This window comes from Accipiter gentilis, chromosome 6 (genome assembly GCF_929443795.1).
Source record: "Accipiter gentilis chromosome 6, bAccGen1.1, whole genome shotgun sequence".
NCBI lineage: Eukaryota > Metazoa > Chordata > Aves > Accipitriformes > Accipitridae > Astur > Astur gentilis.
Genome location: NC_064885.1, coordinates 29,845,193 through 29,869,670, shown reverse-complemented (window position 1 = coordinate 29,869,670; position 24,478 = coordinate 29,845,193). Strand labels below are relative to the sequence as shown.

At 46.8% G+C, this 24,478-nt stretch overlaps 2 protein-coding genes across 5 annotated transcripts in view; one reads left to right on the top strand and one right to left on the bottom strand.

The window, feature by feature from the left end:
- Positions 1 to 7,948, bottom strand: part of LOC126039301 (D-beta-hydroxybutyrate dehydrogenase, mitochondrial-like) — a 19,191-nt gene extending 11,243 nt beyond the window's left edge. For 3 of the 4 annotated variants that reach the window (XM_049802281.1, XM_049802282.1, XM_049802284.1), the window contains exons 1-2: positions 7,711 to 7,948; positions 3,661 to 3,771 (exon numbers count right to left, since the gene is read on the bottom strand). In XM_049802281.1, coding sequence (XP_049658238.1) covers positions 3,661 to 3,771; positions 7,711 to 7,827 — 228 coding nt within the window. In that variant the 5' untranslated portion in view covers positions 7,828 to 7,948. The remainder of the gene's footprint in view (positions 1 to 3,660; positions 3,772 to 7,710) is intronic. The other variant, XM_049802283.1, reaches the window with a different exon arrangement.
- BDH1 (3-hydroxybutyrate dehydrogenase 1) lies at positions 7,868 to 24,478 on the top strand. The gene is made up of 7 exons (XM_049802280.1): positions 7,868 to 7,970; positions 9,275 to 9,406; positions 12,538 to 12,610; positions 14,066 to 14,176; positions 19,395 to 19,536; positions 21,121 to 21,273; positions 22,655 to 24,478. Exons 2-7 carry the CDS (start codon positions 9,324 to 9,326, stop codon positions 23,122 to 23,124), a joined length of 1,032 nt encoding a protein of 343 aa, XP_049658237.1. The 5' UTR covers positions 7,868 to 7,970; positions 9,275 to 9,323; the 3' UTR covers positions 23,125 to 24,478.

Here is a 24,478-nt window from a genome sequence, read left to right as displayed (position 1 = left end):
TTGTTAGCAAAGAGCTCTCCTATAATGGACCGAGCCACGGCTTCTTCCCAGGGAAGTTCGTGGGATTCAGGATTAGGTCCTGGCAAGCGCTTGGGCACCTGCAGTGAGATGTCAGTGGGAATCAGGAAGCCACGAACACAATGCTGAACACCCGCGGATCTGGCTGGCTTACTCCGTCTGCACCAGTTCCCCTCAACCCCGCTGCTGCCTATCCACCCGCTCCCTTCCTGTGCTTCCTGGGCAGAACACGTCAACGTCATACTCGTCATTACTGGGTTGCACCCAATTGATTTCAGACTCCATCCTATCTACCAGGATCATTTTGAACCCTATTCCCCAAATGGCCTGCAATCCTCCCTGCTTGGCAGCATGCACATTTCTTTCCAAGCGAACTCTCTATTCCAGGGGCCGCTTCCAAGAAAATTTCCCTGGGACTGAAGAGCAGTCACAGGCTTAGAGCACAGGTTTGCTCATGAGACTATCATGAGGGCTTGTGTCAAAACCCTTATTCAGGATGCATTTATTCCTTCCCCTTTAACCACTCTGCTGCTTAGCCAGAATGAGATTAGACTGATATGGCACAGTCTGTTCCATGTAAACTTATACAGTGTCTATCACGCTATGATCTAGACATTTGTAAAACTGACATATCAGTGTGTTGCAATTTTATCTAGCGCACCGAAGGCGAGCTGCCTGGCTGTCAGTTCCAGAGGTCTGTCTCCTTTGGGAAGGGATGTACAATATCTGCCTTCTTCCAGCCTTCTGGAAATCCCCCGGCCTCCAAGTGCTCCTGAAAATATCGCCCATGGGGCAGAAATCACAATGGCTCATCCTTTAAATGCTCTTCAGTACATTTATGTCAGGCCTGGTGAACTTGAACATACCCATTTATGTAAACATTCCCTGTTCCTTCTCTTTTCTTGCCTGCAGTCTTCACGAAAACTGCTGGCAGTAGGCATCTGAAAACAATTTATGCTTTTTTTTTTTTCAGTAAGATCAAAGAAAATAAGACAATGATTATTTCAACTTTTTCTGTACTTTCTACTTCTTGGGTTATTTTGTAATCAATTTCTGTGTGTCTTTCCATCTTAACCCTAATATATTAACAGAAACTTTCTCTGTGGACTCACGTGTCCTTGCTAAATGAAATCCCTTTTGCACTTGATCCTCTCCAGTTCTATCCCAGCCTGCCTGCAGCATTCTTGTTATTCCTGTAACTTTATTTTTGACTGTCTGATCCTTAAGAAGCTCCTGATGCACCTGACAGTGTACCATCTTGTATTTAATGCAAGAGCTTTCATTGGTGGTTAGTACATCAGGGATCCTTTAATTCTCTGTATAAAAGCATGCAAGTAAGTGATGATGGTGTAACTATGCGTGAACTAATAGCCTGGCATCTGCTCTATAACAACTGTCCCCATACCTGCTCTGACCCTGCAGTGAACCTACAGCAGCTCACGCTTCTCTCTTGACAGAGTAAGTTTCCTTGCATTTGTCATGAGCAGTTAATGCACATTGCCAGTTACCATAGGGTAGCTGCATCCTTAGCCACACTGCCTGTGCACTCCTTCACTTATCAGCAATAATCACTTACATGCTCATACTTTGTTCTTCACAAGTGATCTGACCTAACAGCTCCCTGCCTTCACTGGCGTTTCCTGCTTCTTTTGGATCCATCGTCCTTTTCTGTAATCACTATATGCTTCCTTTTCTCGGAGCAGTCAGCTCTAGATTTATAAACATTTTCATCCCATGTCCATCACTACCATTAGGATTTCAGTAACCTCCTGCTCATGAAATTCTAAATTCCTAGGCTATTATCTCCCTCAACCACCTAAAACACGAGGCTGTTCAACATGAGGATGCTGGCTGTCCCAAGAATCGTAGAAAGCATTTGGCTGTAACATTTTTGCAACAGCTATCCAGATAACTGTGTTACCACCAGACTCTATCCTTCAGATGCACCTAACAGCAGATAAGACAACACTAACAACCTGGGGGGAAGGAACCACAAGTGAAATCCTGAGGCTCTGTGTCTGGGTCTCCTGAAAATTTATTAGTACACAGAACAAGAAAAAAAAAAGTCATATTCTCCCACTCTACCCCTTCATGGTCAAGTGCTCAGTTAATCTCCTGAAAGTCACCTGCAGATCAACTATGACTGCTGATGCATTTTCCACTTCCACACAGAGTACAAGTATGGAACCACAAAAGTTTTGGCTCTGAGTAAGAAGTTGCTGAGCCAGATCAGAGGGAATGCTGAGAGCTGCCCAACCATTCTGGGACAGGTAATATAATCTGTGATTGAAAAGTTATATAGAGTTTTTTCATCAATAATACAAGCAAGCAGGGCTCACTTCAGGGGCATTTAGTTTCTTCATGTGGCTTCAAATAGAGTCTGGGCCCCTCTGCTCAGCACTAGCATGGCTGCCTTCTGAACAGCCTCTCAGACCACCCTATCTCCCCTCTCCTTTCTATTCCCTACACCTGCTGCTCCTGCAAAGTGAGTGCCTGACTTGCTATCACCACAGAGACAAGCATCCCAAAGCAGCGTATGACATGATTACTGAAGGATTTACAGAGCCTCCACATGGAAATTTCCAAATAGTGGCAATTTTCCAACAGGACTTTCTTGCTCTCAAGTTACACAATATGTCAGCTGACAATAACCTTCCCTTCTGGTGTGGGGGAAGAACGTAACCTCCGCTGAGATCACACAGGCAACGAGGCCCACCTTTTTTTGTTTGTTCTCACCCTCCACACTACTCAAGAATCTGTAGTCATCACTCACTGAGCACCTATGCCAAAATGGCCATCTTCAAATGGAGAATCAAGTGGGTATGAACTGACTTTGAACAATTCAGGTCAGAAATGACATGAGTTTTGACTATCAAAACAGCAAAAAAGCATTGTAAGGGTAAACCCCAGCTGAGCTGGAAGTGGAGCTGGCCCAGTTTATAAGTGGGATTACACAACACTGTTACCTGCAAGAGCAGGGACTGGGGTGATGGGTCTGCAACCCCTTCTGATTCAGTGTGCCTAAACTGATCTCTTACAACAAGTGATGCCATCTGCCAAACACAGGTGACAGAGGGTGAGACCTACAGATATCAGAAAGGTACATTAAATTTGTTTATTCAGCTACCTAGAAACTGAATAACTTCTGTAGAAGCTGTACATGTGCAGTTAGAAGACACTTTGGAAACAGAACCTGAAAAGGCAGGAGAGGCAGCTTGGAGATGTTTGAGGAAAGTGTCCCCCAAAGGAAAGCGACAAAACGAAAGACAGCAACAGAGATGCCAGGGAAGACAAAAAGCCACAGTGCCACAGTAATCCTGGACTATCAGATTTATTCAGTGTGTTGCGGTATTGCTGAGAGGCTTCCAGCAGTGAACAGTGCACTACTGTGCAAGCTGCTGTACAGACATGCAGTTGACAGACAGTCCCTGCCCTAAAGAGCTCAGAATTACAGGAATGACAAGATGCAACAGGCAGATGAAGCAATGGAAGATGTAGCAATGGAAGATGTAACGATCCCTGCCCACTGCACTTCCCTCAGGTCTTGGACTAGGGTAAACGAAGGCTGCAGATGAAGATGCTGTCACTTGAGAAGCATTTTCCTCCAATCAGAGAAGAATTTTGATCAATGTTACTACTCACCATGAGCAAGCATCCAGCAAAAACAGTAAATCCCTTTGCGTGAAGCCGTTTTGCCAAGGCATGTCCAAAACCTTTGTCGCAGCCTGTTATTAGCACTGCCTTCCCTTCAGCCTGTGTGGGGAAAGGCAGTAATACGCTATCAGATACTGCAATGCTGCGTGCACCACCAGCACCCAGCAACATAGCACAGGAGCAACTCGCAGCCCTGCAGCCAGGGCCAGCCAGTGTTTAGGAGGTACGATTCCAGCTGAAAGTCACAGTGGCCATGTATCTGTCTGCACATTAACCCGACCGCAGCCTAAACCCAGCAATTTCAGTGGAGCTTCTGCTGGGTCAACCAGCATAAATGAGGTGACAAGATTCCTATAGAAACACAACCAGCTCCCAACTACTGCGAAACCCTAAATTTATTCAATTGCTGGTCTGTAACAATTTGTGTTGCCTTGATACCTGAGCTAGAACAGTAACGCTTTCTTTCAAGGATCAGTGGCCAAAGCAGAACAGAAACATTTCAAAAGAAGTTAGTGATCTTCCAGCTCACAGGCATTGTAGAAAAAGCAGCATAGAAAACATCCAAATGATAGTATGTCACCAGTTTGACCTGTACAGCAGCTCTTTTAACTGCAGAGTGACTCTATTGTCTGTTCTCCACCTACTCCCACTCTATGTGGTACTTTCCGTGCTGTATTTTAGCACGGAGGAATGTGACTACAGGTTAGGGTTTCCTTCTGAAACACTTCAGTCTTAACAGGAACAACTTATCAAATCCTACAGTTCTCTCCTACATTATTATTATTATCTTTTGACTGACAGAAAAATTGAGAGAGAAGATTTGATACTCCAACTGGTATGACACACCAGGCTTGTGACAGATCTGAAAACAGAATACCAAACCCCGAAGAGAAGTCTGTAGCGAAACACTGCCCATTCACCCTCTTTCTTTGCTTGAAAGCCATCTCTCCCCTGCTCTCCTCACCACAGCTGTGCAGCAATGAACTCCTAATGCTTAACCCAACTAGCAGGCACCCAGCTGCAGTGCTGCACACTGCTCCAAACTGAAACCATATCTGTGAGGCAATAACGCCATATAGTAATAAAGATCTAGAGAATGCAATAAGGAAGTGAGGTCACTTCCATCTCTGTGGAGATATCTACAACTAATACTCCCTGTTCCTGTATTAACAATAGCTGGAATATGAACATTTGTATTTTATACTACTTACGTATGAATTGCACTAGCTTGTCCAGCCACTTTTTCCAGACAGAAATGGGGCAATCACCAATGCTCTCTGGTCTCGTTTTGCTGACATGCACGGTAGGGAAATGGCAACAAGGAATAATTGCAGGGTGATAGTGATCAGAGCATTACTGTACAAACACAAGATGACTCTAAGCAGAGAGCAACAGGCAAATAAGCTACACCCTGTCCTGTAACTCATGTTGAAGTTATTGCTTTCAAAGGGGAGTCATGATCTGAAGTCGAAATGAAAACTGATCAAAAGTCTAGCCTGCATTTATCATACAAACACATTAACACTGATTCCTACAATCAGAGAGTACCCAGCTACAGACTAGCTCTACTAAAGCTCTGAAGGCAGCTACAGCTAAAGGACAAAAGATAAGTGAGAATTAAATATACAGTGCTCAGTCAATTTAATTTACAATGACACGAATCCAAGAAAGATGAGGATCAAGTAAGAATCAGATCACAGAATTTGCCACGGTTACCTCCCACAATAATTCAGCAAGCTGGCCCATAGAAAAGAAAGATTTTACTTTTTTTTTCTCTGCCTCACCTCCCTAGACCCTTTGCCTCTATATCCTGAAGACAGAAGACTTCCCAAAAGAGCAGGAACTGCACAGGTGATAAGGACTTGCAATCACTTCCAGAACCCACAGAAGGTAAAGAAGATACCCCATCCTCAACCATCATTAGCTCCTTCATCAGCCAGTCTGATAAGGACAGAGCTCAGCTGCAGGAAATAAAAGCAAATGGCTGGGCTGCCTTCCTGTGTGCATCTAGTTTTAGCTCTCAGCAGCTGTTTGCTTTCTCTGGTAAAAAAAAATCCCACCAAAATGTAGACAGAAAGGAGGCGGTTTAAAAATCCTCTCAGCTGTCTATAATGGGGAGAAAAGTGAGGAACAACCTTACAATATGAGAAAGTTCCTGTGATTATTTGCTAACTATTTGCTATCGCCCTAATTGCTGGTAATAAAACATGTGACTACAGCAGCATGGTTCACAATAGACTGAGGCCCCAGCAGCCCTAAGCATGCAAAAACCCAAGGTATGTATCAGATCTCACATCTGTAGCTGCCCCCATCTTTGTGCCATGCCTGGTTGACAAAGAGCTCCCAGGGATGAGAACAGGGAGCGACCCCATTCCCAGCCAAAAAGATCCTATTCCCAAAAATCCTCCAAACAGGGAAAAGCTTGATCTTCCTTATCTTTCGGAAGTCCCAAGATTAAGGCCTAATGGGCCTCATTCCCAGAGTCTGATAAGGTCAGTCTGCAGCTTACAGTTTGACACAGTGCTGAGACAGGCAGAGAGGACTAGCTATCACCTCTCTAGCAGGCAGCACCGTGACCTTAATCATCGTTCTGAGGAATTTCAGGTGCCTCACTCACTAACAGTCACACTGTGCTCTCAGGAAATACTGCACAGGACAGGCGCTCACGTACAGTGCTGCCAGGGCACCTGAGACCTGCTAAGGGTGCAGAATAACTTCTTGTACTGGAGGTGCTGTTGTGGCATCTGGGCTGTCTGTATCCTTGCTGTGTGATCCACAGCACTGTAATACACCTTCCACACTGTTCAAACAACCCCAGTGAGGCAGCCCAATTTTAACCTGCAGCCAGCTCAGGTGCACATACCTCACTAGTTTTCTTGCTGGGATACGATTGCTTTATTAAATAGTAGAATTTATTTTACTCATGCAGGTGATCTTTCAAAATTATACACATTTATTGGAAAAGAGGGTAAGGAAAGTGAAGCTACCTTTTCAGCCTCAGTCTCTCTGGACAATGAGGGAACCCACCATGCTTGCCTAGACTTTATCTTCTTCTACTGTGTCACTTGTTTCCTGGATCCTGTGCCCTCTTATGCCCTCCCCGACCATCTGCTTGTTATCAAACAGATTAATTTGAAGATGAGAGCAGTTACACAGTAAACTTCACTCGTTCCCTTGCTTCCAGAGTCAGGAAGTTGAGGTTTTCAATCCCAGGAAAGGGAACTGAAAATATTCATTAAAGGGGAGGTATTTTCTCAGGTGGGACAGGGATGGGGAATGTCAGAGGAGCAGAAGACACAGAAGAAGAGTGAAATGGGAGGCCGCAAACGGGCCAAAGCTGTTATCTGGCCGTTTCAGAGGGGCAGGATGGAGTTGGAGGCGCGGAGGCAGAAACGGGTTCACTTGCAGGTTCTCCCCGGTGCCTGCAGGAGGGCTGTCTGGAGCGTAAGCAAGAGCTAAGTCAACTCCAATCCAGTTAAAGAACCCCAGACATTTCGTGTGTTTTCTTAAAAACATGTAAGAGAGACTGGTTATGCAATTCTGCTCCATTCGCAGGGCTGTTTTTCCTCCCTCATGCCCATTTCCAAATTTAGAGTACTGGAACAAAATCCACGCACCCACTGCTTCACGAAGCCCCTGAAGTAACAGGGGGTTCCGCGGCAGCGCGGGGGTCAGGCCGGCGGCCGGCAGCCGCACCGCGGCCCCGGCCGAGCCCCCCGCGAGGGGCCGGCAGCCTGCCCGAGGCTCTTCCCGGCTCGGCGTTTCACCTCCCCTCGCAGTGCCCGTGCTCAGCCCTCCACCGGCCCGGCCGACCGCTGGGGCGGCGCCGTTTCGGCTGCCTGCAACTGCCGCGGGCGCGACGCCTCAGCCCCGGCCCGGTTAAACGGCAGCCGGCGGCACAGGCGGGCTCGAAGGCGCGGCGCCATTTTGGGCGCCGGGGGGGGGAGCGCCTCCGGAGGCCTGCCCCTGGAGGCCTGCCCCTGGCGAGCCCCAGAAGGGGCCGAAGCCCCCCCCCCGGCCCCTCGCCGCGGTACTCACGGGCAGGGCGCGGCGGGCCCGCCGCGGCAGGAGGAAGAGGAGCAGGAGGAGGCGGCGGGCCAGGCACCGTCCGCCGCCCGCCAGCAGCAACGCCGCGCCCAGCGCCAGCAGCAGCATCGCGGCGCCCCGCACGGCCGCAGCCTATCGCCGCCGCCGCCCCGGCCCTTCCCCCGGCCCGCCCCCCGTCGCGCCCCGGCAGCCGGGGCACCGGCCCAGCCTCATTCAAACGGCAGCAGCGCCCGGCCCGGCGGCGGCTCCAGGTAACGTGTGGGTGGCCCGCCGCCGCCGCCACCGCCGCCTCGGGGCCACCGCCGCCTCGGGGCCTCCGCGGGAGGGGGGCGGGCGGGCGGGCCGGGAGGGGTCGCGGCGGCAGCGGCGGGCCGGCCCCGCCGGCCCCTTGGCTGCCGGGCCGCCCGGGGGGCTTGCCCGTCCGGGGGATAGGGGCGCGCCGGGCGGGGCAGGCCGCGGCGGGAAGCGGGGGGCGCCGGCATCCCCCGCCGCTCGCGCGTGGGAGGGCGCGCCCCGCTCCGCGGCCCTCCGCTGCGCGCCCCTGGCGAGGGCCGCGAGCCCCTTCGCGGCCGCGGGCGCCGCGCCCCTGGTGGGACAGGGCCCGCCGGCGCTGCCCGCGGACGGCCCGTCCCCTCGCCCGATCCTGGCGGAATTCCTCACAAAAAAATTGCGTGGCTAGCAACCGAGCTCTCGAATTGGGTCAGAACCCCTGAATTCCGGAGGATTGCCGGAGCCAGCCGGTCCTCCTGAGCCTGGACCTCTCCCTTCCGAGCGCGGTGGCCCACCACTGCGCTTTTCGTGGTAATTGCCCTCTTTTTTTTAGTTGAGGCCTGTTTCCTAGCAGGCCCTGAAGCTGCCGCGGCAGCAGCCCAGCCTTCGGCGGAGGTGCAGATAAGCCCCAACAGTTAGATACCGGTTTTCTGCTTTAATAAAGGAAGCCGTGCATTAAGCTGCAGAGATGTTTTTTGTGCGCCGGATCGGTTTTATCTGAGATGAGTGTGACTGACATTAACTTTCTGTGCTTAACTCTTGGTTCTGAGCTGTTTTCACCTCACAGCGAGTCTGTCTCATGGTGGTTCCCCGTGCATAGTCCAGCATTGCCAGCTACTTAATTACAAAGAAATGTATTTTTAACCACATGGCTGCACTAGCTGTAAAGCCCATGGATTGCTTTGGGGAACATATAACATCACCTGTGACTTGAAATTATATTTTAGTTTAAAAATATTTTATGTAGCTCACTTGAAATAATATATTCCACGTAAGTACCTTAGTTTTTAGCTGTTTCAGAGAATACACTTAAAAGATGCGTTAAAGAAGGAGAAACGGACATTTTCTTTAAATGCCTCCCTGCTTGTCAGTTTACTTATAATCTTTTTCCTTACTTAAAAGCATCTTGAAGGGGTTGAAGGTTGAGCTGTTTATCTCCATGTGAGGGACTGGAAGGGGGAAGGATGAGTTTCTTTGGACTTTATTTTCTTGTTGAAATACATGGAGTCAACATGACTACAAAATCGTTGAGCAACTAAAACAGAGGTGCTATCTTGTATTGCAGAGCTGAGGGAGAACAGTCTTGCTGTTGGTAGAGTGTGTTAATTGAAAGCATGTTGGCTACCAAGCTGTCCCGGCCTCTCCTGAACTTCTCTGTGAAAGCCCTGAATTTCAAGGACCCAGGGAGTGCCTTCAGGTAAGTAACTTGGTGGAGAAGAAGAAAGAGTAAGATCCTGAGTAAAGCACACATCGAGGGGCTCATTTGATTTCAGCGGGACAGTTTATTTACAGACTGACAAGATAGTTGAGGTGGGAAGGCACCTCTGGAGGTCATCTGGTCCAATCCCCCTGCTCAAGCAGGGCCTCCTAGAGCTGGTTGCCCAGGACTGTGTCCACATGGCTTTTGAATATCTCCAAGGATGGAGACTCGGCAACCTGTGCCAGTGCTCAGTCACTGAGCTGAGCACAGAGGAGATGGACTCTCTATGCAAGGAGGGGTTGGCAACCTGGTTTTTCTGGGTTGGGTTTTTTTGTGTTTATTTTTTTTTTTACACTTGGACAGTCATCTGTAGTCAAAAGGGGGTTGAGTAGAGCATTAAGTCAGTGTCAAGCAAGGATTTATTCCTGAATATCAGCAAGTAGGCCTTGCTGCAATGCAGGGAACTGACATATATTTCTATGACTTCATTAAAGAGGCAATGAATCATGTGAAATGAGAGAGAGAGTTTAGAGGGAGGGTTTTAGTGAGAAATGGAGGTGGGCTAGTAATGAAGCTGTTTTTTTCTGAACGTGAACAGAAAACTGCCTATCTAATTCTAATTGCTAGCTCTGAAAAAAATACCTTTTGTATTGATACATGATGGGAACCCTACTAGTCCAAATTCAGAGCAAGTTGAGCGCTTTCACTGGCTTTGCTTTAGAGCAAGGTTCCCAAACAATCGTGTGTGTACCACTAATTGTACATAAGCCATTTATAAGTGGCTTCTGGCCTACTAAGCAAGAACTGCCACCTCCCGTGTTTTTCTACTGCTGTTGATAGTGATGTCCAGTACCATCGCTGTCAAGGACGGCTCCTGTAGTAGGCAGTGGTATAGACCAAAGATAGCCGAGCTGTTAGGGATTTCCTGTGCAAACAGACATAGGCTTTTTATCTCCTATTTACTCCACACTCACGGAAACTGCCCCAGCAAGAATCTGCTATGGCCTTAAAAATACAAATTAATGCTTTATTAACTTGAGAAAAGAATTTTCAGCATATTCTTTTTTTTTTTTCTTTATCCTCTTCTTTTGTTTTGCTTACTCTGTATTTGTGCTTTGTGCATCTTGTACTCAGGGCAAAAATGTGTTGCATTATTTTAAGTACCCACAAGCTGCTAAACCTGAAATGGAAATCCAACTGTTCATCTGAAAGGCAGTGTTGTCACTATACCTGTATCTTAATGCATTGAGGTAGCATTTATATACTTGACTCTTCAAGCTGAGGACTGCCTTTTTTGGTGTAACTGAACAAAAGCGAATGCATGGTTACAAGCACAGATTCAATTCGAGGACCATCTGTGCATTTTAAGTCTCAGTTGTGGTCTCTGGAATTCAGTCATGCAGAATGACAAAAATGGCTCATGGTACGTTAGCGTACTGTGTGGGGACTAACATCACATACGCATTGTAGCTGTTTCCCCTGATGACATTCCTGCTGATCAGCAGCCGGCATCTATTTTAAGCCCCTGCCTTCAGGTCAAGGTAGACAGTATGTCAAGTAGTTATTATCTACAGGTTATTGTGAATAGAGTGCAGCAAATCAGTGCTCTGCAGTGAAGTAACAGGACCAGGCATGACACTGTAAAATAAAAATCCTGTAAAATAAAAATCAACTTCATGCAACTAAAAGAAATGTTATGGACGTTTCTGGGCACTTTGAGACACACCAAGGAGCTTGTTGTTGAGATAAAGTTCCAAGCCAGTATTGCAGGTCAGTGATGTTAACACTGACTTTGCTTGGGGACTGACCTTTGCAGCACTTAAATTGGCTGTAGCTATTTCAAGAGCTGATTGGGCTTGTGACACTCAAAGTTAGAAAAAGTGCTGAACTGTTGCAGAAAGGTGAGCGGACACCATTGCCTGGATATAAATCAGCTCCTTTCCCATCTGGTTCAAACCTTCTGCCCTAGCAGACCCTTTCTCTAGCCTTGTGTTCCCATGGTGCAGCTGAGTGGCCAGAGTGTCTGCAGATTGCTGTTCGGTGTAGCACAGGTCACCCTGGGAGTCTGTGATGTCTAAGCAGGAGATAATTGTGAATGATTACGCAAATTCACTTAGAAGGCAGAAGAGCAGCCTGGAGGATAAGCTCTGCTGAAGGATAGATGTTGTTAGAGGGGCCAGAGGGTAGATGAAGTACAGCAAGTCTAGGGGAGGGCCAGAAGGCTCTGAGAGGGCAATGTCAGTGCCCAGAGCAAAAATGAAAAAGCTGATATAGTCCAGAGAGGTGGCTGGCAAGGACAGAAGGTAGAGTCACTCTGGTTTGTTGTCTAGGCCCAGTTTTGATGAATGATGGCAAGATGTAAGATGGTGTGATGCTACTGGTAGCATAGCTTTTCTAAATAGAATCTCACTCCCTGGAAGGCCTTGTTGCTTTGCTCTGGTCTGTCTTTGTGAGCATGGTTTATCTTCCTGGGAGTCAGACATACTATGCAGAGGAGTGTCAGATCTGCTTGGCACGTATTACTCAAACACATAGTGTCTCTTAGCTTAAACAGTTGAAAAGAGGGAATATAAAATCTAAGAGTACCTAATGGGTAGCCACTGCAGAGGAAGAAGTGTCATCCAAGAGGGCAGAAGGGTGGAGCTGTGTGTAAAAGCAGTGAGATAGATCCAAGCAAATTCAGCCTTACACTGGGTATCAGAGACAATGCCACAGCAGAATACTTTCATCAGACAAATTAATAACTTCCTCTACCCCAACTTTGTGCAGCTCTTAAGTGAGAGTCTTGTTGCTGTTGGAAATGAAAACATTGTACTGCATGCTTTGCGGATGGAAGGAGCTCTGTGCCTCCAGAGCAAGAGCTATTTTAGAATTCTTGGTAATATCCAGACAGCTTCTGCAGCTGGAAATAGCATCGAGGTCTTTTGCGAAACAAATGTTTCATACTGTAGGAAACACACAGGCACAGACTAAGGAGAACAGTAGACTGGATTCTGTCTTCTCAAATGACAGTCTACATCATGTATATAGGCAACACTACATTCCTTTTCATGTATATGCTGCAGCACCAGGGTACGGACAAGATATTCCATGCCTGATTGTTCTGTTGGTTTTTGTTGTTTTAACAGGCCTGTGCAAAGATTTTGCTTCCCTCTCTTGTCCTCATGTGGCAGCCGCTCTTATGCAAGTGAAGTCGATCAGGTGAGTGTCATTGTGGTTTCCAGGAACTAGTTCTGCTGAGCTGGGGTTTTAAAGTCCCTGAAGCCTGGTGACCAAATTCTTCTTTCTGATTTGCCAGAAGGACTACAAGCTGGACCTCTCCAACATACTCCACATTCTTTCCTAGCATAGATCTTCCATTGACGTAGCATGGTACATGCTGCTACGGATGGAAATAAACAATCAGACTAGTGGGTTTTTTCTATTTTTGGAACTCACTCAGCAGATTAAATCTTCCACCTTAAAGTGGAGGGAATTTGCATGACAAATTCTTAATAAAGCACTCTTTCTGGATTATGGCTTTGTAAAGAGATGTAAATAAATCCTCACCTTTTGATCTGGAGAGTGGCCCTCTTCTTTAACAGCCCTCTCTTTGAAAGTGCTAGCTTGCCAGGAACAGTGCCAGGCAAAAGGAGGGTTGTTTTGCCCTCTTGCCTGTCTCCTAGCACAGAACTCAGCACTGTAGCAGTGCTAGAGCATGCACATCTTGCTCCATAACCCTGGGACAGAGTCTCAGAGGAATTCAGATACGGCCCCTGCATCACTGCTGGGCTTCCAGTGTGACCCTGATCAGTCCCTGTGTATGCTGGGGAAAGCCAAATTTCTAGGTTAAGAGATTAATTGGAATGAATTGCAAGTAATTATTACCTAATCCCACCCACAGCAGCACCTTGCTGCATGTGTACTTATTGCTGCTGGAATGTCTGATCCACCATGCAATTTTTAACATGTCATTTAGCTGCTGCCTCTCTTTGGGTTAGAATAAGGGGTTTGGAGAAGGAAGGAGGTATACTTCTATTTAAATTGTGAGTTGGAAGAATAAGACGACCAAAAAACAAACGAACGAACAAAAAGACTGATGACTAACTGGTCTTAATTTCAAATATTAAACCCACTTGATTCTGTGTAGCTCTTAAAACCCAGCACTAGAGGTTTTACATGCTAGAGAAAGAGGAGTGAGCAGGCAGTAAGGTTAACCCATATCCTTCCTTCAGTCAAGCTATCTTCTCCATGCCTTACGGGATGCATGGCACAGAAGAGTGGACTCCTGCTTGCTTTGAACATCCAGGAACAGTTCCTACTGAAAGGAAAACGTGTCTTGGGAACTGTCTGGTATATTTTCAGATTACAAGATGGATGTGAACTGCCAGAGAATGGTGGTTTGCTTGGTCTCTGCCTTGGGAGCCTGTTGCCAGAGGTGCCAAACTTCTCTTTGTGGTGGGAGGACAGTGATCCTGCCTCACTGCAGTGAACTCGGTATGAAACCTTTGTTTCCTGTCTTCAGGAGGCACTGGGTGGCAGTAGCTGGCAACGAGTGTAGAGAATGTCCCTGGAACAGACTGCTCTTGGCCAAGGGCATGGTTTTGTTCTGTGCACTGCAAATCACTGATTTCAAATACTCAATTCCAGTGTGTTTTGTTCTGTTTTGTTTTGCAGATTGGTAGCAGAGCTGTGCTTATAACAGGTTGTGACTCAGGGTTTGGATTTGCCTTGGCCAAGCACCTGCATGGCAAAGGCTTCATTGTTTACGCTGGCTGCCTGCAAAAGGTAGGGAAAACAAAAACTGTATTCTTCACCTGTGGCACGTGGACAGATACGTAGCAAATCCAATCTTCCCTCTCCACTCTGCACAGCTTTCTGCCAAGGAGAGGGAGGGTGGTTGGTAGCCCCAAGGGAAAGAGAAGGGTACTTGAATTTCATAGAGCATAACCTGGTCTAGACCAGAACCCGGACTGAGTGATATCTAGGGAGGTTCTTACTTGAATCACAACATTGTGGTCTGTTCAATATCTGATGGACCGGAACCCCAAATCTAATTTTATAGGCCTATCCATAAGCAATTTTTGGGATGAGTTTCAGTCTGGACCTTTGGCCCTGCTCTCAGACTATACATATTTATGCAGGGTTTATTTTGATTTAATTGTGACATACACCAAGCCACCAGTGATCTTATGGCACATGATATGAGCATATTTTTCTATATTCATGAGTACAGCCGTGCCTCAGTGTGTATTGAGGGTCTCCTGAAATCTCTGTGAAGGCAATAGAGTTGCACTAGTGCAAATGAGGGCAGAATCAGGCCACAAATAGCTTAGTGACGCAGTCTTGATATACTTTCCAGGAGTGCTCTGTATGGCAGGCAGAGATGCCTGGTCATGGAAAATAGGAGAGAGCTTTAGCCTCTCTTTCCTTATGAAGCACTGCACTTTTTTAGCTGTGTGGCCATTTCCCAACAGAAGCAAACTTACTCCTCAGGATATCTTGGGGTGGGTCAGTTATTTTGATTCTAATCTTTTAGCTCACTCATCACTATAAATGTATCTTGAATAGTTATACTATTTAAAGAGAATTTGCCAGGTGTTTTTTAATGTTATCAATACTCTTTCTGCTGTTAATTTTCCCATTATTACTAAGTTTTGCTTAAATGATTAGTTTTAAATTTAAATTATTAGTGTTTCTGCTGCATTTTTTGAAAAGAGAAGTCTGTGTTTCAGTAGCTCTGTCCCGTTTGGTGTCTCAGCTTTGGGTCAAGGGTTTATTTGTTAACCTGGGCTCCCTCTACAGGCTTCACAGAACAAGACACTTCTTATAAACTGTTGCTTTTCAAAAGGTGTCAAGCAGAGATGGTAGATGAGTACTTTTTTGGCAGATGTTTCCACTCAGCTTTTGTAACTGAATATCAACATTAGAGAATATAAGAACGTTGCAGACTTAAACCCCACTGTTTAGAATAATAGCCTGCCTCTTTGTTGACAGGAGCCAAAAATTTCAGAGCTGCAGAGTTACTTCTGGGTTTCACTTCTTCTGTCTGAGCTGCCAGAAAGACCACATTTTCAGTGAGCATGTCTTTTAACTGTCACTGAAACCTCCCTTCCATTTTGGTGTCTTCAGTACTCATTCTACTGAATGCATGTTAGTGGAAAATCTTGGCTTCTGACAATTTTAGCATAAGCTAACGTGCAGTAGCATGCCAGAACTCTTTTAGGCTTTGACCGATACGTATTTCCTCGCCAAAAATCAGCAGAAAGCTTTGCTGTAGCACTGTGTAATTAAATACTGCTTCTTTAGCTGGACTCACATCCCATGTTCCAAAATCTGTGTGACTATAGCAAGACTGGTAACAGCAGTTGTCATCAGAAAACCACTGTAAAATGTGAAAGCTCCTTGGTTAACAGGTTGGCCTCCTATGTGTCTTCAGGCCGTATACTTTATGTAGAACTGCTCTTTAGAACTAAAACGAGTCCAGGAGTCTGAGCTGATTTCTCATTGTGCTACAGGTTTCATGAGCAGAACCATAAGCAGAATTCTGATCAGAGTGTAATTATTGCTGGTGCTGATTTTAGGGGCAGAAAAAGCCTGGTGTGTTTTTAGATGCTAGATAGAAGTGGAGGTAGAAATAAGAAGCATCATCTTTTCTTGGGTATATCTGTCCTAGCCCTGACAGAGAGGAAATGACTATGAAACTTCAGTGTTATTTTCATGGGACTATTTTTCACAGCACACCTGCACATCAGAAGTGTACTCCAGCTTGGAGAGCCATTGTGTCCTCAGGGTATGCACTGTTCTTAGGAATGCCACGTCCTTATTGCAGATTAGAAGTGTGTGCAGCGCTGACTCTTTGTCAGGAAAGGTTTCCTAGAGTGGCCAGATCCTGAGTGCCTGACTGAATTTTTACTGAAGGAAACCTGAGAGAGGTGTTAGGGTCATGACTGAGGGGAGCCAAGGATGGATCTGTGCTAACAGTGTGCTATTTCACACACGGTTTCTTCATAACATTTTCACTGGCAAATATATTCATGTGAGAGTTGTGTTGATGCTTCATTGCCAGAAGACAGTGGTAGACTGAATCCAACGAACGATCACGCTGCAGCTGTCTTGTTTTTTCCTCTTTGGTTAATAGCTGGAGGAGCCAGCTGACACAAGATGAATAAAGTATTTTTCCGTTGGTACCTGTTACCCATGGACATATGTGATGTTTTTCACGGCTGTCAGGCGTGTGGTGGAAGCCCTGTTTGCTTTGCTTTGGGTGCTCAGGCCTGTTGGGGCTTGCAGGGGGATGAGAAGGCAGAGTTTATCTGAGCAAGCCAGCATGCAGGCCAATCACTGTAGGGCTCAGCAAGGGTACTCAGAGCAATAGGGTGTTACATACCACTTCAAGGACACACTGATAAAGATACAAGCTGAAGCTGTGGGCCCCAGAGGGTGACCATGGAGACAGGAAAATGAGGCAGTGGTGCACTTTTTCCATATGCAAGAGCTGGGTCCTCTTGCCATGGGACAGTGGACTCTGGGGCTGACAGGAGAGATGTGCTGGTCTCTCGGTGTAGCATGAGAAGGTCCTTCGTCTGCTGCGTATGGGCCTGGGGGTTGTGGGACAGGCTGCATCCCGTGCCGGGAGAGCATGACACAGTCACAGGGTGTCTGATTTAAATACCACCCATCTGTCCTTTCTGAAGAGCCAAGGGAATAGCCCTGTGGGTCTGGGTTAATGCCCAGACTCCAACTCTTAGTCAGGATCCCAGCCCCAAGGGTCCCTGTCCAAGCACCCAGCTGCATGTGGGTGGGAGGGCGGGAGGGATATTGGCTTGCTGAGCCAACCCTGTAAGGGAGGAAGAAGAGGACACTGTGAAGGTCTCCGTAGAGCTTATGAGGCCTCTGAGGCTGGCATGTGGCTGTGGCCCAGAGATCTTGTAGCACCTCATAGACCTAGGATCGGGGAAAGATGCACCTTGGCCTTATTGTTCTTCCTCTTTCCTTTAGCCATATCTGCTGTTTCCAAGGGACTTGCATGCTTGCGTTTGCTGATTCCCTATTGGCATTCCCACATGTGCCACTTGTATGCTTTTCAATGCTTTGCCATACACACAGGCTTCAGCACCACAGTGCTTTTGAGTGAGCCGCAAACTTAGCACGAAACTCTATTTTCAGTCACTGTAAAAAAAGAAACGTACCACTAAACTGTGCATGGGACTTTTAACTGCTCCATTTTGTATGCAGTATGCTTCCATGTGAAGAGAGTGTAGTAGATGCCATCTCTTAAGGACAAACACTAACCGGTATTAACAGTCTGTGGTAGAATAAGGAAGGGTGGAGAAGACAGAGGAGATGTCAGGTACTTAACTTTAGTAAGCTATCTGTGAGCACAGTGGTTAAGCCCAGGAATGAGGGGAGCCAGGAGAAGGTTGTTTTGGAGGACAGGTGGCACGGAGACAGGGGGACGTACAGCCACCTTCTTGTGGTATCTAAAGCATGGTGTCTAAAGGGAACTGTTGCTCCGGGGTGGGCAAATGGGCATCTGGGGTTCAGACTGTGGAGATGAGCAGCATCTCATTGACAACTGACTGCTGGCAGTCTCTGACAGGGAGCACCTGTGGCTGAAGATGTTTAGAACAATCTAATGTCATTCAGCAGTCAGGAAGGAGCCCTGCTATGAGGACCTGGCCTGTTTCAGGTTAGAGGAAAAAGGCTATCTGTCAAAAAAAGCCTCGTCTGTCAGGAGTGAAGAGCACTCCCATGCTTGCCTGCTGATGCTGACACAGTGAGCAGGCTACCTGGAGGGTTGAGCGGTGGGGGAAGAAGAGCTGAGCAGCTATCACATGGTCCTGTGGGACATGCTTCATGTCTAGCCTGGTAATGGAGAGTAAAAGACTTCTAGTGAGGGATGATACTGGGGGGACAGAGGGAGTTTCTTACAGTAAAGACAGGGAAATTCCCAAAAAGTCATTATTTTCAGAGCTAGACCTCACCATCATCTACAAAAGTACCCTGGAGTGGCCAGCAGAGTCCAGTAGCTTATAAACATAGGAGCAATTCAGGGATAGTCCCAAACTCATATTAATATCCCATGTCTGTGTCCTGGAAGCACCATAGGCAGTGCTTCACCGCTGTGAAGGGACTAGGTCTGGGTGTGGCAGCCATGTTGGTAGCAGCGTCTGGCCCATGTGAAAGGTATCTCAGGGGTTGGCTGCAGTTAATTGTCTGGGCTGTGAGTGGATATGTGTATACTGGGGGAATCTGTTGTTCTGAGCTGAGAAAAAAGGAGTGGAGATGGGAAATGGGAGTGAGGAAAAGCTCATGGCGGGAGACAAGATGAGAGCAAGAGAGCAAGATGCTAGAAAAGGCATTGAGGGGAATTGCTCGCAGGGAAGCTGGCCAGGCTCTTGATGATTGACTCTGTAGGAGTCTGTCGGAGGCAGTAGGTAGGTTTCCAGACAGTGGGAGCTGTGTGCGTAGATCAGCTGAAGGGAGAGAGCAGTGGGCAGGCAGTCCCTCTTCTAGGGCTGTCGCTCCCAGAGCTGGCAACGTGACTGAGAAGCACATGCAACGTACATGTGCAGCCACTCACCGGCTATTTTATACCATACCCCTGCCAAGCTATTTGCTGCGCCCCTTATGCAAGCCAAAGCGAGGATGGCAGCCCATTCCCACCACTGCGGCAGTGGCGTATAGCTTGATCTCAGGAGCTTGTACTGGGCAGGAGTTGCCTTGCCGGGGCAGATCCAGTTCTGGCTGCTTTCTTGGTGGCCGAAGCAGTTTGTACCAACTGACGCGGTGGCAGGGCTCGTGGTCAGATGGAGATGCTTGAGGAATGGTGTCCTGCAGGAGCATCCTTGTCTGTTCCCCTTCCTCTTAGAGCTGCAGGACTGTCCTGATTATTCTGTGACTGCCCTGTGCACTCTTTTGCTCAATTTGATGGTTGCTATGTATTTGATATTCTACACAAGGTCTTTGGCCAGATTCAAACCAGCACTTTCTTCCCCTCTAGGACAAGGGAGATGGTGGCTCCAAGGAGCTGGACAACATGAATAGTGATAGAATGAGAACTGTCCAGCTCAACGTCTGTGACAGCAAAGAAGTGGACCGAGCAGTGGAGCATGTGAATAGCAGCCTGGAGGACCCAGAGAAAGGTAGGTGCATGCAATGGGCTCTAAGGTCACATAGATGGCAGGAGCTCCCTCAGCTGGGCTCTGAGAGCATTTACAGGGCATATTTCAAAAGCTGAGCATATGATTGAAGGGCGCACAAAGCTTTGAGGAGCAGCAGTGCACAGCAAATGGCCTGTTTAAATGTTGTGCTGTATCAGAAAGCAGCTTCCCACTTAAGACAACATCTACAAAGACAACTGCTTTTTTCTGCACTAGCTTATATAGGGACATTAGCAGAAATCAAGGTGGTGTTCAAGGCACTGGGATTAGTGCTTTATTCCTGTGACCTGAAGTTGATTGTGACTCCTTTTATATTGTAAAACCTGGCCAGTGCCCAAAGATTGGGCATTAGCAAACGAAATGTCTCCCCAAAACTTTCAAAAGCCTAAGAAAATGGAGAGGTTTTCCAAAGGATTTCCCATGAAGCCAGCTGAGTATCATTAATGACATTGTGGATATTACCATACACTACAGATTTCAGAGCTCGGGGGTAGATGTAACTGACTTTCTTAGCCTGCCTACCTCATTCTACTGAGGTGATGACAGCAAATTCTGCTCCAGTACTGTGAAAATCCAAGTTGCTCATGCATTCCTGAAACCTTTCCACCCTTTGGTGAACTACATTTTTTCCCTAAAGAACATCCGTACTTCAACACACGAAGGTTGTTTAAAAGCAGAACAACTGGTGATGTTTTATTTTGGATTTTGCATAAACATATTTCTTTTACTTTATGTTTAATTTTTATATGTGGATCTTCTATATAAATTAAGTTTTCTAGCCCTATATTCTCAAGCATAGGCCAGGGTGAAGTTGCCTTTTCTGGGCTGCTTCTGAGAACACAGATCTGGACACAGTCAGTCAACAGATAACAGTGAATTTTTCTAAACAGCAGAGAGAAGCCATCCCAGACCTTTCTCAGTCTGTTTCCTGTGCAATTAGAATATTATATGAAGTGAGTTCATTTTATTCCAAATTCCTTTTTAATCTTTCTTTTCATTGCCAAATGAGTTGGTAGCTTCAGTTGTTGCTATCTTGGTTGCAGCAGAATAAAAGGGAGAGGCTGTGGCATGCGTGTCCACCCATGCCCACGTCCCCCTTCCCAGCATTGCACACATTCTAGTTCTTATGGTGACACTAGGGATTTTACTTTGAAATAATGACTCTTTTGTTTCTTACAAGGTCTTTCCTATTCTTATTATTTGCATTTAGAGACTATATTTTGCTTTTTTTAAAAAAATCATGATGGATAAAAAGAAGAGAATGGTAAGGAGAACAGCTTAAACAAGGCTGAAATTCTCTTTTAGCAGGCTCAGAACTTCCTGGGAAGCCTTATACACAATACTTTGTGGCTGCAGTGTTGGGCAGTACAGGCAGATCCTGATCATGGTTATATTTGCTCAGGAGACTGAAGCTTGCTCTAGACTCTCTTCTGTCTGGCTTCCATCATTACAAGTCATAATGAAAAGCTCTGTTGTATAGTTCAGTAATCTATTGGCAAGGCCTTTTCCAAGCTGCTCTCATTAGTCTCACAGAGGGAAAGCTTTCTGCTTGATTTTGTCTCTTAGGGCTCTGGGGGCTGGTTAACAATGCTGGCATCTCCACATTCGGGGAAGTCGAGTTCACCAGCATGGATACCTACATGGAGGTAGCTGAAGTGAACCTGTGGGGGACTGTGCGAACCACCAAGGCTTTCCTTCCTCTCATCCGGAGGTCAAAGGGTGAGTGATCTCCTCTTGACTGGTACTCCCTGGAGCAGGTCCCTCATACTGCCCCATGTCTTGCTGTGTTAGAGCCTAAAAAGTCTATTATGTTTCTCTCTGCACCATTGGCCACCTTCATACCTGTACAGACAGAATGTGACCCACAGCATACAAACAAATGACAGATTTCCTAATCGCTCTGAGTTATACAGCAAGGCAGCAGCCCTGAAAACCCCTTATTATTTCTCTTTCCCATCTGTGCTGCCTTCTTCTGCAACATCCCACGCAAGAAGTAACCTGTCATACCTTCTTTTACCTATTCAGAAGCTGCAGCTCACCATAAATTCCAGTGTCAGGAGTAATCCTCCCCTCTATACAAAAACCAGCAGTGCCAGTGCTGGCAGGGTGGGCAGCAGCAGTGTACTATGACATGCTTGTTGCAGGGAACTTTTCAGCTGTGTGTTGTGTTACTTTGGGAGCTTGTTAACATATGCGAGGTGGGGTTTGTACAGCAAAGGAATGCAGACCTGGAGCTTGCGTGGGTCTCAGCATAAAAGGGCAAAAGCTTTCATGTACTGCAGCCAACTACCTGACTAAATGAGAATATTTTTTACTCTTGAGGCATCCACAAACATTAACATTGTTGTCCTGTGCTGCAGACCTGGGCTGTATGTGGCTCAGGCAGCATTTCTTCCACCATGGAAGGGTATCCACTTCTGTGGTCATGTTTCTAACACAACTCAGCAATGAGCACTGATAGAAAGTGCAGAGAACTGCAACCTCTAATTAGACTGCAGCATCCACATACCAGCATTCTCTCCAGCCACAATGGATGGCTTCTGGAGAGGAGAAGGGCCCCTGCTCTGTGCCTGGAGCTATAATCCAGCTGTCACACAGGAAAGGGTGCAATGGACTTAGACTGCTCTGACCTTTTGTGGTGCAGACACTGTAAGCCACCATTGGGCTCCTGGTTTTTGTGCCTTTGACTTACAAATAAATGAACTCAGCCTTGGTGCCAGAGGCTTTCTTTGCTGTTGCTGCTTCTTGTCTGGGCTCAGCCCTGATTTGTTGCTGAGCAATCCTGTTTCCCACCATGCAGGCTGTGTCCGGCCTCTTCTGTGTTCCTTGTAGCACTGAGCTTTGTGTGTTATCATGTGCCTGTTCCCTCAGGTATAATGAGCCAAGGAGCACAAGCAATGGGCTTGTTCTCTTGCCTGAAGGCTGTTGTGTAGGACAGCAAAGCTCAGATAGAGCCACGAGCAGGTCTGCCAGGCAGCCCTTACAGATGTGCGGTGGGCGGGTGGTTGCATGTTCAGGAATCTGTTGGGTGGTGTGTGTCAGGTGTCTGCTCTGGATCAGGTACCACAGCTCAGCTGTGCTTTGCCTGGCCTCTGTCTAGGTCGTGTGGTGAACATCAGTAGCATGATGGGTCGGATGGGCAGTCCTGCCCGGTCACCATACTGCATCACCAAGTTTGGCGTGGAAGCCTTCTCCGACTGCCTGCGGTATGAAATGCAGCCCCAGGGGGTGATGGTCAGCATTGTGGAGCCTGGCAACTTCATAGCTGCCACCAACCTGTACAGCCCTGAGCGAATCAAAGCCATAGCCGACAAAATGTGGGACGAGCTCCCTGAGATAGTGCGCAAAGACTATGGCAGGAAGTACTTTGATGAGCAGGTCAGCAAGATGGAGACGTACTGCAACAGCGGCTCAACAGACACCTCGCCAGTCATCGAAAGCGTGGCCCACGCGCTTACCTCCACAACCCCCTACACCCGCTACCACCCCATGGATTACTACTGGTGGCTGCGCATGCAGATCATGACACACATGCCTGCTGCCATTTCAGACCGGCTCTATGTCTATTGAGGCCTCACACTCCTAGGCTACCCAGGTGGGAAATTTGTTTTAAAGAGAGCATTGTACACACTTTCCATTAGTCCTTTTGAAAATTTTCTAACCTCATTTCAGAGTACTGTATTTTAGCTCTAAAGGGTTCATTTAAACATCTGACATAACCTGAAGAGCAGTAATTTGCAAGGGATGCTTCATAGGCAGGAATACATTATGTTTGTGCAGGGACATTGATTCTTTGCTATTTATTTCATATAACTCTTTTTTTTTTTTTCACCTCAAATACCAAGTTATAATCATTATTTAAGCTGCAATTGCTCTGAAGTGTTTTCAGAATAATTTCTACTGATGGCCAAACACAATCTTTGCAATTCCTGCCTAGGATGCAGCCTTCACACCATAAAACAGAGGCCCTCCATTCTGTAACGGCAAACCGCTGCCTCCTGATGACAAAGAGCATCCAACAGACTTTTCCAGGCCTGTCCACAATAGCCCAAGGCAGAGCAGAGGCTTCTTTAATTTGGGGATCAGAACTCAAAATGCTTGAGGTGCTGAAACTGAGCAACTGACCCTGTCTGTTTCTCTCTTAGAATTATACTGATGAAACCTTAGAGAAAAGGAATCAGTCTGCTTTTCTTGCATGCTTTCTTGCAAAGGAGTTCAATGATCCAGGGACTCAATTCTGCAGACCTTTCCCACAGGAGTTTCTTACTCATATGAGCATTCCCATGAGTGTGAGCAGCTTTACGCACAGGACTGCAGGCGTCAGGATTGGCCTGTAGTAACATTTCTCTTCTCTTCAACAGTAACTGAACATCAACTCCAGACTTAGTCTGGAAAGAGTTTCACTCCAGCTCCTATTAATTGTGAGGATCGCCACTGAGCAGAGGGAGGCAGAGTGAATGCTGTTCTTACCAGGGACCTCAGAGTTACACTGAAGTATTTGTATAGCACTTTGCACAGAAGGGCCTTAACCCTGGCCAGGGCCTCTAGGCACTATGGCAGTGCAGGTGATGATAACAATAATAACTTTCACTGAAGGAGTCACTGAGCTGAAATACATCTAACATGATACAAATCTAACAGAATGTCCATAACTATAAAGTTAACTTTAACAGCAGTTTCATTTCTGTGATGGTTGTTTACATGTCTGAGAAACATTTGTTTTGTACAGTAAGGAAAGAAAAAAAAAAAGATCCTTTCATGGGAAAATGTGGAAAGGATTAATTTTTTAAGCTTGAAGGGCAAAAAGCAAACAAGTACTTAAAATACCATTGTTAGCAAGGTTAAAGAGAAGGGATCTCACATGCTCTGGTAACATACGGTGGTATGATCAAACTCCTTTGGCTTAATAAATGTATACATGAAT

Coding starts and splice junctions, on each gene's coding strand:
- BDH1 (XM_049802280.1), top strand. CDS start 9,324: ATGTTGGCTACCAAGCTGTCCCGGCCTCTCCTGAACTTCTCTGTGAAA. Junction 9,407..12,537: donor GACCCAGGGAGTGCCTTCAG/GTAAGTAACTTG, acceptor TTGTTTTAACAG/GCCTGTGCAAAGATTTTGCT. Junction 19,537..21,120: donor CCTGGAGGACCCAGAGAAAG/GTAGGTGCATGC, acceptor TTTGTCTCTTAG/GGCTCTGGGGGCTGGTTAAC.